The sequence below is a fragment of the Ambystoma mexicanum genome, chromosome 6q (genome assembly GCF_040938575.1).
Source record: "Ambystoma mexicanum isolate Mex_15411 chromosome 6q, UKY_AmexF1_1, whole genome shotgun sequence".
Taxonomy (NCBI): domain Eukaryota; kingdom Metazoa; phylum Chordata; class Amphibia; order Caudata; family Ambystomatidae; genus Ambystoma; species Ambystoma mexicanum.
Genome location: NC_090937.1, coordinates 1,591,771,293 through 1,591,786,364, shown reverse-complemented (window position 1 = coordinate 1,591,786,364; position 15,072 = coordinate 1,591,771,293). Strand labels below are relative to the sequence as shown.

Here is a 15,072-nt window from a genome sequence, read left to right as displayed (position 1 = left end):
GCATTACGAGCAAATGATGGAGACTTTCCATTTGAAAGACAGCAGTAGCTGCATTCAGTATGTCAAAAGGACATTCTCCCCAGAATACTCCAGTTTCTTTGCGGGGCTGGAGGACCAAAACCATTCAAGATGGTCCACATATAGGGCGGCCATCTTGAAACATTTTTCTGTTCACCGGAATCCCCAAGAGGCTCGCAAGGCAGCCTACAATCTGCAATGTAGGGAGGACCAGGCCCCACAAGAATTTGTGCAGGAATTGAAGCGTGCTTTTGCGCAGACTACCAAAAGGGTGCGCACGGACAGTAAAGAGTTTGTAAAAATGCTTTTCCATGCCTTACCCAAATACATAATAACCCAGCTAGTGAGAGATTTTCATGAGAAAAGGTCACTAGACTGGGTCATTGAACAGGCCATCCAAATCTATGGAGCAGAAGCCCATAGAAAATAAAAGTAATGCGCAGAAAAGCCCCAAAACGACCAGCACCCCTGCTGCTGCCAAGGTGGCAGAGGTAAAGGTTGCCCCCATTTTGGATTTGGAGATGGGGGGCCTAAAAACTTGCCTGCGCAGAATAATTCTAAGCCCAGAAGGCCCTCTGGCCAGTCACAGACGGAGAGTCAAGGAGGTAGTCCCACAAATGGGGTCCCTAACTCCCCTGACTATGTAAGTCCCCGCTACAAGGGAAACCGACCCATCCTGGGTTATGTGTGGACTCCTCAAGCCTGAGGGGCGGGATCAAGCCAAGCACCTAACCCAGGGAACTTCCCTCATAACTTCCCCCAGGAGGGGGAAGAACTTTTTCCCCAGGTATCCACCCAACTTCCCCAGGTATCCACCCAACTTCCAGCCCCAAAATCATCCGTCCTTCTTTCCCCAATTCCCTGAGTCCAGACCACTTAATCTGGGAGAGGGGAGGCCAAGGGTGGAGGGGTACCCAAATCTTGCCAACCCGGGGTACTACCAGAGAAGGGATAGCTACCCTTCCCGGGATCAGCCGAGGGGAGAAAACAGAACCCCCGTATCAGCCTGAGCGGGTTTCACAGTTCGAGCGCCAGGTCCAAAATATGGTACAGGATCTGGGAAACATGCTGAGGGCTCAACAGGACCCTCAGATGAGCATGCCGGCGCAGAATGCCCCAAACTCTGGGCCTGGTGCTCCAGAACAATGACAGGGGCAGCACCCCGATAACCCACCGGTTCCCAGGGAGGAGGCCCAGGAACCGGAAACAAAATCTCCTCCCCCTGAAAGTCTGCCCAAGGAGCAGAGAGGAGGTAGGAGAAACAAAGGACCCAAACAGACCCAGTTTGTAGAGGAGGTACAGATCTTCTAATTTGAGGGAGAGGGATCGTCAGAGGATCCTGGGAAAAGGATCTTCTCCTTCAGAGATGGGGGAACTCCTCCCAAAGAAAGAAGGTTCCCAAGGGATTCACATCCCGACTGGGTAGATGTGAGGACTGAGCTAGCGCCGCCCATCATCCCATCCCAGAACCAACAGCAAGAAAATCCCCTGGTTCAAACCCATCCTGGTGACTGCCTCCAAAAAGGGGGGGCGGCCCAGAACCGGAACCAGGGGAACCCACAATGGCTCCGATTTCCAGTTGCCAACTTTTTCTTTCAGATTCCCAAGACTCTTCACATAATTCTGCCCAAATCTCTTCTCTCGCAATGTCCAAAACAAAACAACTAGCCCTCCAGTTGTCCAAATATGTGCATTATCTGTGCCCCCTTGAGGAGAAGGAGGGAAGATACTATGCCCCGGTACAAGTACAGGGGCAGGGTACAATTTTGGCACTGGTGGACACTGGATCCCAAGCTACTCTTCTGTCCAAAAAGGCCTTTGATGAACTGAATGTAGGAAGGTGGGAGAATTACCGAATTCCTCTCACCTCTCTTCCTGGACAACGTCAGAACTTTGACGGAAAGGAAATTCCCATTGAGGGGACTGCAGATTTGGACATTAAAATTGGGCGACACAAGGTGAAACACCAGGTCATAGTAGTGACTCCAGAGGGCACCCCTTGCTTACTAGGGAATGATCTCCTGAGTAGGTTATCGCCCCTAATAGATTGTGTAAACAGAGTGTCAACCATGTTAGTTTAAACGGCACATGCCACATGGTGGAACAAAAAATCTGACCAAGTAGAATTTCACTTCCAGAAAAACCAAATTCCAGACGTGACAGTAATAGCAGTAGGACAACAGACTGGTGATGGGGGGTCCTCTCTATTTCTGAAAATCAACCTTACTTCCAGTTTAAGGTGGTATTCCACACTGGAAGGAAATACTCTGAAATCTTTACTAATCCACACTCGGACATTCCCACTCCAATAGTCCAGAAAGATGTGAAATCAGCTCAGAGCCTGGCTGATATTCAGTAAATTGGAGAGCAATTGTTCAGTTAAATAATGGGAAGGACTCTGTTCTCGCCCGAGTGTGTGTGAACAACGGTTAGTGCTTCATCAGCAAAGCCATGTTCCGCCAACTCCCAAAAGATCCAGCCATTCCCACATTCAAACTGATAGACAAATGGGAAATGGATCTGGAAACACCCAATTCCAAACATCTACTGCCAAGCAGGTGTATGCTCAAAATCTCCATTGGCAACAAGAGCACAGTCCATAATTGTTGGGTCGTGCGAGACGCCACTGCCGCCTTTTACTTAGGCAGTGACATTCTCAATCGCTTTGCCATTAGTTTGGACCTAATAAACGTCAAAGCTTGGTCCTGAGTCGCGGATAATCCCATGGGCTTTGATGATCCAGAAAAAGCATTTAGGTCAGCTCAATTGCTACCTTATGCAGTTGAAATTCAGATTAAAGAGTAAGTCACCATCCCAGAAAGGACCCGACAATTCTCCCTGGAAATGAAAGTTAAAAGAGGACAAAAATTTAAAAACCCTGATGCTTATATTCATCTAAATGCTTCCCTCCAACAGCAAGGGTTAGGGGTAAACCCAACACCATTAGTCAACATAAAACATGACACCATTCCAATAGAGGTCTATAACAGCGACTTACAGAGTATTACTCTAGCCGCAGGTACCATCATTGGAATGGCGGTTGATGTCCGACATTTCGCCATTGATTTAGGGAATGAACTGTTAGGACCAATCCCCAAGGACTGTTTTGACAGTGACAGTGATGACAACATAACACCAGACAGGATCTTTACCCGGCATGGGGGGGAACTTCCTGGTGTACACTTCCTGCCCTTATGGTAGGGAAGATGTGACTTGTGACTTCAGAATGGATGAGGTGATTTTCCAGGTCCATGAGGGCTGCCTTTCCCACCTGAAGCCTCCAGTCCAAATCAGCACCCTGACCAGGGACTTCACCACCCAGCTGGAGGAGGCCACTGAGATAGAGAAACCAGAAGTCTTTCTAGGCTTCAGGCAGATGGTGGAAGAGAGAGTCAACCTAGCTGATGCCTGTGTGACTCTGGAACAGAAGCAAAAGTTGAAACAAGTTTTCTTGGATTTCCAAGATCTCTTTGGGGTAGACTCATATGACTGTGGTCGCACCGACATCCACACCACAACAATTCCCACAGACCCTGGCATGACTCGAGTGTTTGTGAAGCAATATCGCTTGCCTCTCGCATCCATGGAGTCCCTTACTGAAATAATTAAGAACCTTGAGTCTCGGGGAATAATCCGTCCAGTACACAGCACCTTCAATAATCCAGTGCTGGGAATATTGAAGCCAAACGGCCAGTGGAGACTCTGCGCCGACCTTATGGAACTCAACAAACGGGTCCATACTTCCCGATGGCCTCTTCCCTACATTGACTGGCCCAGATCCAGGGGTCCCAGGTATTCACTGCAATAGACCTGACCAATGGATACTGGACCGTGCCTGTCAGTAGCGAGGACCAATACAAACTGGCTTTTACCTCCGGGGGCCAGCAGTATACATGGACCCGGACTCCCTTCGGATGCCTCAACTCCGGCAATGAATTCAACATTTTCCTACATAAGGCCATGCCCGACCTGGGGGCGAGGGGTAACCTGGCTTATGTAGATGATGTCCTCATCAAAAGTTTATCTGTGGAGGAACACATAGCGGAGATCCGTTATGTTCTGACAGAGTTGGGGCCCGCCGGAGCAAAACTTTCCTTTCAGAAAGCACAGTGGTGTAGAACCTGTGTTAATTTCTTGGGGCATATGATTACTCCTCAGGGTCTCTGTCCCCAGGAAAAGAAAGTGGAAGCACTCCAGAAACTGAAAGACTCTACAACTCTGCGGGAACTAAGGAGCCTCCTAGGACTGACTAATTACAGCAGAACGTTCATTGAGGGCTACGCAGAGATCACCAGACCCCTGATTCATCTATTGAAGGGGGGGTCAAGTGGGAATGGAGTCCAGAACAATCCGAGGCAGTAAGACATGCTTGACTGCAGTATTATATCAAAAGCATGACAAGGTCAATAAAGTAATCTCCTATGCGAGTAAAACTTTATCCTCTGTGGAGGAAAAATTCAACGATTGTGAGAAGGCACTCCTGGCAACGGTGTGGGTATTGAAGAATTACCTCCCGTTTATCCAGGGGGAACACATCATAGTGGAGACTCCACAGCAGCCTCTGCAATATCTCCAAAGTGACAGAATCCGGGCCGGAAATGTGAGTAATTCCCGAATTACTTCCTGGATTCTGTCAATGCAAGGCTTTCCTGTGGAGGTCAGATATGGCCAAAACAAGAAGAGTCCCCTCGCGCAAGGTCTGGCTGACTTGCATGATTGCGCCAGAGAAAACTGTCTTGAGGATGAAAGTCTAAAAATCAAGGACAACATGGAGGCATACCTTAATTCCCCACACAAAGTCTTTGAAGAAGACAAGTGTGAGGGAATGCCCACTGTCTATGTGGATGGATGCTCTTACCATGTTGACAAAAACTGGGAAAAAGAACTGGTGGCTGGCGTAGGGAATGCATGGGTGAAGGAGTCCCCTGAACCTTCCGCTGGGTACAAAATTGTCCCTTAAGTAGTCAGGTGGCAGAATTGATGGCTGTGTATCAAGCCATCCTCACTGCTGTCCAACATCAACTCCACGAACTGGTCATAATCACAGATTCGGATTATGTACGGAACAGGTTCGTGGAGCACCTGGTTAATTGGAAAACCAGAGGCATGTTATGTGCTAACAACAAACCCTTGAAACATGGGAAGTTAATCCAAAATATTGATGATCTGGTCACCTCGAATGGGATGACCATCTACTGGAAAAAGATCAAGGGTCATTCCAAAGTAGAGGGACCAGACAAAACTGGAAATTACTTAGCTGATCAGCTGGCCAAAACCGGGGCCATCCAAGGGAATCTAATAGAGATTGAGTCCCTGTTGGGGGAGATTGAGGTCACTGCTATCACTAGGTCCCAGACAAATGCTCACAATGATCTTTCAACTGCACAATGGAGTAAGGAGACCGCAGATGCTGATTTGATTACGGCTCAAAAAGGGGATCCAATAATTGGTACGTTTTACCAACACATTGAGGACCCTGAGAACTTTCCCCTGACGGATACCGATTACATTGGGAAAGAGGACCTTAGAGTGTAGATGAAATGTCCAAAAATGTTCAGAATCCAAGACGGTTTGTTGGTAAGGAAACCCCAAGCTGGCCATGATCAGTGGGTGGTTCCTACCTCATTCCGAAGCCTGATGTTAAGTCACGCCCATGATGCGGCCACCGCCGGTCATAGGGGGTTTCATACAACACTTGAGATTTTAAGTGTCATGATCCATCGATCACGCCCCTTCTGGGCCTCCTGGTCCCTGGCATGTCGGGGTTACACGCTGTTGTACACCCAACATGGCCGTAAACACGGAACGCGGTCTATCTACCTTACGTCCTATGCAGCATGCTCTATAAATCAGCCACACCCCCGTGGCTCCACGCGTCTCAACGCTACCGATAGCTGTGGCTAGACGTGTGCTCCGTAGTTCGCATTCGTGGAACTGTGTTGTTTCCTGTTTCCCGGACCCCTTACCTACTTCTGCTTCTTTCCTTCTTATTCTGACTTGCCCCGTTCCATGTAACCGCCTCCGAGTGTTGCCTTCCTCCCTTGACTTCCTGGAGATTCCCTTGATCCTGGATGAAGAAGGTGAACGAACCCTGGAATCCGAAGACGGCCGAGCGGGCTTATACGAGACCCGAACAGCACGGAAAAAAAACCCGGTTAAGGATTCCGCAAAGCAGCAAAAACAGGTGAGAAAAAGGGAAACCTGTGACAGATTGAGACGCCACCTGACCAATCTCGATACAGACATGGAGGCGGCCATCCAAGATCTTATGCGCGGCATGCAGGAGCTAACGACTGAAGTGCAAAACTTAAAAGCAGAAAACGCTGCGTTAAAACAATTGGTATTATCCTGTGAATCTGCCACCAAGGAGAGTAATATTGGGCAGTGTTGTTGATAAATACGATGGGTCAGCAAAGAACCTTTGTGGATTCCTTGATTCCTGTTTGGTCCACTTTACATTTAAGTCCTATTATTTCTCTACACCCATGACTAAGGTGAGCTTTATCATCTCGCATCTTTCCGGGAATGCTTTAACATGGACCACCCCATTGGTTAACGCCGGAGATGCTCTCCTGGATGACTACGACAGCTTCATTAAAGCCCTTAAGACCATGTTTGACCGCCCAGAACAGGTCTACAGTTCGCAGGAACGTCTACTTGACTTCCAACAGGGCTCTCAGGATATGTTCACGTATGTCACATGTTTCAAACATCTGGCTAAAGAAGCAGATTGGTCCTCTGAAGCCTGTTTTACTCTCTTTCGAGGAGGGCTAAACGAAGACATCAAGGATGAACTGGCCAGAGTGGCACGCCCAAGCTCTTATGGATCTCGCTCTACAGATTGACTGTCGCATTCGGGAAAGAAGGGCAGAGAAAAAGAAGAGCAAGTTACCCTTCCAGAAGAACCCCATTGGGATAACCTTGAAACCCGAAGGCATTCCTGTTCCTAGCAACGAGCCGGAACCTATGCAACTAGGGGCCTTCCATGGACCCATATCCCCCCAAGAAACGATGCGCAGGATCCATACCGGGTTGTGCATGTATTGTGCATCAGACAAACATTTAGTGAGAGAGTGTCCAATAGCTCCCCCACGGCGTTCGGGAAACGCCAGCTCCCGATCCTAAATGGAGCACAGTTTTCAGGAGAGAGATGTTTGCTCCACATCTATTCCATCCTTGAACTCTCCTGGACAAAATAATTTGGTAATCTTACAGGCCTTCTTATCGTCATCCAAGAAGGAAACATATCCCATTCTGGCACTGGTGGACTGTGGGGCTATGGGGATATTCATAGATCATGAATGGGTCCTTAAACACCATATTCCTTATGAATCCCGGACTATCATGCAACCTGTATGAGCAATTGATGGAAGACCCCTTTCTTCAGGACCCATAGCCCTTCAGACCAAGGAAGTCGAGCTTGCAATAAACCACCACCGAGAAAAGATAAAGTTTGACATCATCAAGTCAGCCCATTACCCAATGGTTCTGGGAATGCCCTGGCTTCAAAAACACAACCCATACATCAATTGGACAGGGGGTTCCTTGTTCCTGAGTATGTCCCACTGCATTCTCTCGGACCTTGCTCCGACAGCATCGGAAGGACTTTCTACCACCCAGCAAGGTACTATCTCAGTCTCAAACATCATCCGGGTTCCGGAGATCTATCAGGAATATTCTGATGTGTTCTCCTCTGCTATTGTTCAGGCCCTACCTCCCCATAGACCTGAAGATTGTGCTATAGAAACGGAACCTTCCGCTGCGATTCCCTTTGGAAGGATGTTCATCTTGTCCGAACCTGAGAAAAAGGCCCTCCGTGATTACCTGGATCCTAACCTTGCAAATGGCACCATACGACCATCTAAATCTCCAGCAGGAGCCTCACTGTTTTTTGTTCCTAAGAAAGATACCAATGAACTCAGACCGTGTCTGGACTATCGAGGTCTAAATCAATGTACCCTTAAGGACTGGTATCCATTACCCTTGATCTCGGACATCCTGGAAGCAGTAAGGGACGCCGTTATTTTTACCAAGCTGGATCACAGAGGTGCCTACCATCTGATCCGTATTAGAGCTGGAGACGAGTGGAAAACAGCCTTCAGAACACCCTTTGGTCATTATGAATACTTGGTCATGCCCTTTGGGCTTGCTAATGCCCCGGCGGTCTTTCAACGCTTCATGGATCGGGTGTTCTCAGACATGCTGTTCCTCTTTGTCATTGTTCATCTGGGCGACATCCTAATATTCTCAAAGGACCCTCTCAAGAATGAAGAACATGTCAAGGCAGTGTTACAACGGTTACGTGAACACAAGCTCCTGGCAAAACCAGAGAAATGCATCTTCCATGCTTCTACTGTTCACTACCTAGGATTTGTCCTTAGTCCAGAAGGAATCGGTCTGGATCAATCCAAGGTAAAGGCTATACTATCTTGGCCGAGTCCCACCACTGTGAAACAGATCCAATCTTTCCTGGGCTTGGCAAACCTTTATAGAAAATTCATACCTTCTTTTTCCGAGATAGTCCAACCAATCATTGCCCTGTTAAAGAAAGATGCTCCCTTTCTTTGGACAACAACTCAAGAGGAAGCCTTTCAACGGTTACAAACAGAGTTTACGCAAGCCCCCATCCTGGCTCAACCCGATATCAACCGACCATTCATAGTGGAGACAGACGCCTCCAACTACGCCATTGGAGCCGTTCTAAACAGCAATTTGGTGACAAGATTGAACATCCTATCGCCTACCTTTCACAGACATTAACTCCTACTAAACCCATTACTATGTCCTAGAAAAGGAACTGCTAGCCATCCACCAAGCCTTCACAGAGTGGCGTCATTTACTTCTAGGAGCCAAACATCCTGTCCAGGTCCGCACGGACCATCGAAATCTTCAAGTACTACAGACCTTGGAATTTAGGAATAGCCGTCAAGCCCGATGGGCCTTCTTCTTTGCCCAATATCAGTTCCAGATTCATCACGTACCTGGAACACAGAATGTAATAGCGGATGCCCTCTCTCGACGTCCGGACTACGAACCTCCCGGGGCCTGGACATTTCCTAAGATATTTCCTCATACAATATTTGTAGCCCAAGCAAACAGCCTCCTGGAAGAAGTTTGCATGCAATCCCAAACTTCCGAACTCTGGAAGGATCTTTCAAGGAAGAATCAATGGGGTCTAAGATGTAGCCAAGGATTCCACCCCTCGGTCCTGCCTCTGTCCTTCCGCACTCTACACCAGTTCCTACAGTCAATTCCTGGGTTGAAACACTCGTTAACGTGCAGAGAGAAGCCAAAGAACATTTAGAAAGGGCCCAGATCCAAACCAAGCACTATGCGGATTCAAGAAGAAGGCCAGGACCTTCTTACGCTATAGGGGATAAGGTATGGCTATCCTCGAAACTACTAAAAGAAATCATTAACCCAGTGGCCTTTCGGCTCAAACTACCAGACTCCTGGAAAAAAATACACCCAGTTTTTCATACATCTCTATTGAAACCTTACATCCAGACCTCCCGGACTAATCTCAGACCCAGCCCTGTACTTGTCAATGATCAGCTGGAATATGAAGTATCTCGAATATGTGACTCCAGATATAAGCGTGGTCAACTCCAGTACTTGGTGGAATGGAAGGGCTATCCTCCCAGTGAACGTACCTGGGAATCACTCTCAAACTTAAACTCTCCCAGGTTATTCAGAAGGTTCCATCTCATACATCCGGGCAAACCAGGTGGAACGGGTTTTAGAAGGAGGCATGATGTCATGATCCATCAATCACGCCCCTTCTGGGCCTCCTGTTCCCTGGCACGTCGGGGTTTACACGCTGTTGTACACCCAACATGGCCGTAAACACAGAATGTGGTCTATCTACCTTACGTCCTATGCAGCACGTTCTATAAATCAGCCACACCCCCGTGGCTCTGCGCGTCTCAACGCTACCGATAGCTGTGGCTAGACGTGTGCTCCGTAGTTCGCATTCGTGGAACTGTGTTGTTTCCTGTTTCCCGGACCCCTTACCTACTTCTGCTTTTTTCCTTCTTATTCTGACTTGCCCCATTCCATGTAACCGCCTCCGAGTGTTGCCTTCCTCCCTTGACTTCCTGGAGATTCCCTTGATCCTGGACGAAGAAGGTGAACGAACCCTGGAATCCGAAGACGGCCGAGCGAGCTTATACAAGACCCGAACAGCATGGAAGAAAACCCTGGTTAAGGATTCCGCAAAGCAGCAAAAACAGGTGAGAAAAAGGGAAACCTGTGACATTAAGAGAGGTTGCATACTGGCCACACATGGGGCAGGACCTCGACCAATACTTGAAGGGGTGTCCTGTGTGTGCACAATTTCAGCCAACATCCCTCACACACCGTGCGCCTCTCCAAAAGAGGAGGATGACACTCCCATGGTCAGATTTGCAAGTCGACTACATAGGGCCCGTGAGTCGCTCCTCAAGGGGGAATAAGTACATGTTGACAGTGACATGCTTATTTACTAAATGGGTGGAATGTCTCCCAGCCCCAAACTGCAAGGCAGAAACAGCAGCTGCCCTGATGATCAACCACACCTTTTCCCGTTTTGGTCTACCCCAAAGGATTGAGTCAGACAGAGGTAGCCATTTCACCAGCGAAGTAATGACAAAGATGTGGGAGATACTGGGGGTTAAAAGGAAGCTACATGTTGCTTACCGGCCAGCCTTTTCTGGAGCAGTGGAGAGATACAACCGAACCATTGTGAGCATATTAAAAAAGTTTGTGGCAGATTCTGGGCCAAGTTGGGATATTCGATTACCTCTTGTCCTAATGGCCATCAGATCTACCCCTTCATCTACAACTAAAATGTCACTGTTTGAGCTGATGACTGGATGCAAGATGGTGCTTCCCCAGCATTTGCTCTACAGGACATAAGAGCAGACATTGATCAATGCTTCCACAACTCATGAGTATGTTGAAAATTTAAGGAAACACCTCCAACATGCTTTTGCCTATGCTCAGCGGAATCTAGAAAGATCAGCCGAGAGTATGAAGACTCACTATGACCTGAAGACTACCAGGAAAGAATACAATGTAGGAGGCCGGGTCTATCTATACAATTTGCAAAGGAACTAGGCCAAACAGCGGAAATGTCTGCCTACATAGAAGGGACCTTTTGAAATTGTAGACAAGATCTCCCCAGTCGCCTACAAGATCCGCATCCCCAAGAGCAGTTTGGCAGAAGGGGAAGACAAGTGGGTCCATATAAATCAGCTGAAGTGCTGCCATCCCAGGCACACTCTGCAGCAACTGGAGGAGTCCTCTGCAATCCCAGAGGGGACCGCTCCAGAGTAATACATTTCCAACCCTAAAATATTCACATTTAGCCTATAAAATTCTATGATTCTTGAATGCAAATGTCTCCTGATGTATAAAACGTATATGTTCGCCCCACCATTAATGGTGGTGGGGAAATGTCTACGAATATGTTTCTGCCGCTTTGCTTTGTCATCCTAGGAGAGATAAACCATGGAGACTGACCAAGGAGGACGACCCGGGGACCGGGAGCAAAGATCCGAGGGGTCCGGGGTACCGCCCAATACTCCCATCAGGACCGGCAAGGAGAACTGATCAATCCACCCTGATAGAGGAAAAGATGCTGAACTGTGCCATTTGCGGAATCGGAAGAAGATGAGGCGAACATCCCAGATCTTGCAATCCATCGGTGAAAGATCAGAATGGCCATCGCAAGAGGGGGGGCTTGTGGGATGTTTTTACCCACGTATCCATGCTCTACCACAGAACTGTGCATTACTGGCATTGAAAACATCATGATGGCCAGAACTCACCAGAAAATGCACAGGGAAAATATGAAAAATAGTTTGCCATCCATTTTTGCCTCTGTCAATGTTAACACAAGAGACCATTGTCAAGCCCTATCCTTTGGCTACACACAGAGCAAAAACCAGTGCAAAGAAAGATGGTTCTGTTCAAAATCTATTTTTATTAATGTCAAAAATTGCTAAGATCATGGGCACGAAACCACCAAACAAAAATCCAACTTTGGTTGAGTGTTCTACTTTACTCTACTGCAAATCCACATAAATACAATGTTAACAGCGATCACATGCTATCAAGTAAAATCCCCTTTTTGAAATGGATTAATTCAAGACAGCTCCCGAAAAAGGGTGCAGTACCGGCGTTTGACACTAACCGGCGCTAACAATCTAAACTCTGACAGGAGAACTGTATTTCAGGAGTTGCAAAAGGAACCTGAGTCAGCCTGGACTTCAAAGCCTTGCTGAATAATGAGAATTCTTAACACCTACTGTTCCCAGGCCCTATACTAGAAGGCAGTCTGATTTAATTAAAGGTTCAAGAGGATGGGAAGTCTTCACACCTGCCCCTACCACCAACAGCACAGGATATCGCCTTCACATGTAAATTAGGAGGGGAGGAGAGTTTCCCTGCAGCCTGGAGGAAGGAACAATAGACTCTTTCAATTTAACAGGATATGCTGATTTGAGGTGTAATTGTCAACAGTTGCTCTGGCAGGAATGCATGTGACATCTGACTCAGCCAGCTAGAGGTGGGCCAGACTGAGTTGTGGATTTCATATTGCACCAAATGTATGTTTTATTAAATTGCTTATAAAATATTGTATGAAGCTGACAGAAATGTACAATTTGGAGATTCTTAATATCAAAAATGTACCTACAATTTGAGATTAAACCCCACTCTGTACGATGTTCTGAGACCAAACCCCGCAATTTATTAATGCTGCAGACACTGTACTTACACTAGAGAATTGAAAACTTATTGTAATGTGCCCAGAGAGGGGGTTTACCTCCGGGGATGATTTGATGAAAAACTAATATGGCGAAACCTACTAAAAAGCACAAAATGTTGTCATTTCTGAACCCAAGCTCTTAGAAAGACCAGGGTTGATCAGAGACCCGTCTTAATTCATCCATCATGTGTACATGTATTCTCAACAACTGGTGTACCTTGGAAACATGTTTGATTATGAAAAAATGGGTTTTCAGTAAAAGCAAAGGGGCGTTTCTTCAGTAGATTGTAAAATGGTAGCATCACTCTGACACAACTCTGTTCTCCAGTGAGAGCACAGAAAATCCCATAACCTATCAGGATCCTCAGAGGGTTGGGCATAGAAAGTTAGCCTTCCCACCCACTTTCTGAAGACATAAAAAGAGCCACTGAGGCCCAGGTAGAGACTCACTTTCCACTTTCTGCAAAGCACTTTGCCGGACGACTTCAGGTCCAGAACGTAGACTCCAGAACTTAAAGCAGAGAGGCCTGAACCACCAGCTGAATCCTTTTTCAGCAGGCCTCAAAATCTTTTGCAACCTGATTCTCAACAGCCGGGCGAGCCATTTGATTCTGGCTAGAACCCTGTGCCAGAACCCAGAAAGCAGTGCTGTATCCAGAACCACAGACCAGACCCAGACCGCTGTGCAGTGCCAAGAACTTTTGCCAGAACCAGAGATCCAGACCGCTGTGCAGTGTCGCTAGCAGACCCAGACCAGATCGCAGAGCAGAACCAGTGCCAGAGACCGTCCCGTGGCGAGAGAACCACAGCTAAACCTGTTGACCAGATCTGTGACGAGGCCCATTCCTTCCAAAATTAGGAGTGAGTATCCTGAGAACTGTGCAGCACCCATCTCTTAGTTTAAAATAGTTTAAATTATCTAATTCAAACCATTTCCACCTATTTAGAACTGCATCATAGAAATCGTGTGTCCATTCTGTGATTTCAAAGCTGCAAACCTGTAATTTGTCATTTGTCATTCTGAGCTTTACTTTAAATTTGAGAATCTACCTTCACTAAATCGTCCGTATCTTGTGAACCGTATGTGCTAGGGACGAGATTTAACTTTCATTTTAAAGCTAAGATCCTAAGCTTTCCAACAAGCCCAAAAGACTTTCTATTCCTTTTTTTCCGTAATCGCGATCGACGCATTCGGAAAAAGTGCCGCGAATTGCAACTAGCTGAATTTCACCACTTGTAAAAAAATAGCTGCTTCTTGCAACTGCTGAAATTCGTTTCAATCTGATAACCATTCCTGAATAATTAGTTGACCTGAACCAATCCTAAGTAGCTACCACCTACCCTGAATCTCCTATAGGGAATTAAAATCATTTTTAGCATATTTTCACTTTATTGCAAATCACATTTAAAAGTATTGTTGACTGTTTAAAAGCATACCGGTTGCTCTAAGCTTGCTAGGGGGAACTGGAATTGGTAGTATATTGTGATTGTATTCCTGAAAACTGTGTGCTCCCCTTCCATCTCCTTATATTGCATAGGGGGGGAGTGAATTGTCAAAAGAAAAAGTGATCATATTATCTCTTGTTGAAACCATATCAGTTTATCCCTGTGCTGCATTCTTTTCCATCATTGCATTTCCTTGAAACCATAAAGCATTCTCAGCTACCTTATCCTCTCTATACCAACTCCGAAGTAATTAAAAATGTGTGCTAGTGTAACCTTATCCATTGTTGATCACTGTCATATTCTTAAGTGTGCTATAAATATTAATTTATTCATAAAAGTGTGATAGATATATTGTTTAATTTTTCAAATAAACCTGTTAAATTGCAAAACAAACCTACTTCTTGGCTCAGTGAGGTCAGGGGGATTCAAAGAGAGGGGCATATATAAGGGTTTATCATCCAGATTGTAACTTGTCATAAAAATATATAAATAAGGGCTTCCCTTGGGCATCCCAGACCAGGCATTGACTTAGTTGGAATGCTGAATTGAAGTCCCTTAAAACGTCCTCTACTGATCACAGCAGGTACTCAATTTACAGCTGCTTTTAGTTCATATGTGTTACGACGGATTTCTGAACTCTGACCTGGTGGGCAGAGGTTCAGAAGGCCAGCCTAGTTTCTTGGAACAGGGTAACCTTCTGGACAAGCCAGACCAATCAAGGTAGCTTGGCGGTGGTCAAGACTAGGTCGCAGGAGGGGTGAGGGTGACTGGAAGACCTCAATGAGCACACAGAGCAAATGACAATTACAAATCACTCCCAGTCTGGTGTATATATATATTAAAAATACAAATACATT

At 46.6% G+C, this 15,072-nt stretch overlaps 1 protein-coding gene across 1 annotated transcript; it reads left to right on the top strand.

Annotated features, from left to right (window-relative positions):
* The first annotated feature begins 8,196 nt into the window (after window positions 1-8,196).
* LOC138515375 (uncharacterized) lies at window positions 8,197-8,778 on the top strand. The gene has a single exon (XM_069630241.1). The coding sequence runs from the start codon at window positions 8,197-8,199 to the stop codon at window positions 8,776-8,778; it is 582 nt and encodes a 193-aa protein (XP_069486342.1).
* Window positions 8,779-15,072: the final 6,294 nt, after the last annotated feature.

Coding starts and splice junctions, on each gene's coding strand:
- LOC138515375 (XM_069630241.1), top strand. CDS start 8,197: ATGGATCGGGTGTTCTCAGACATGCTGTTCCTCTTTGTCATTGTTCAT.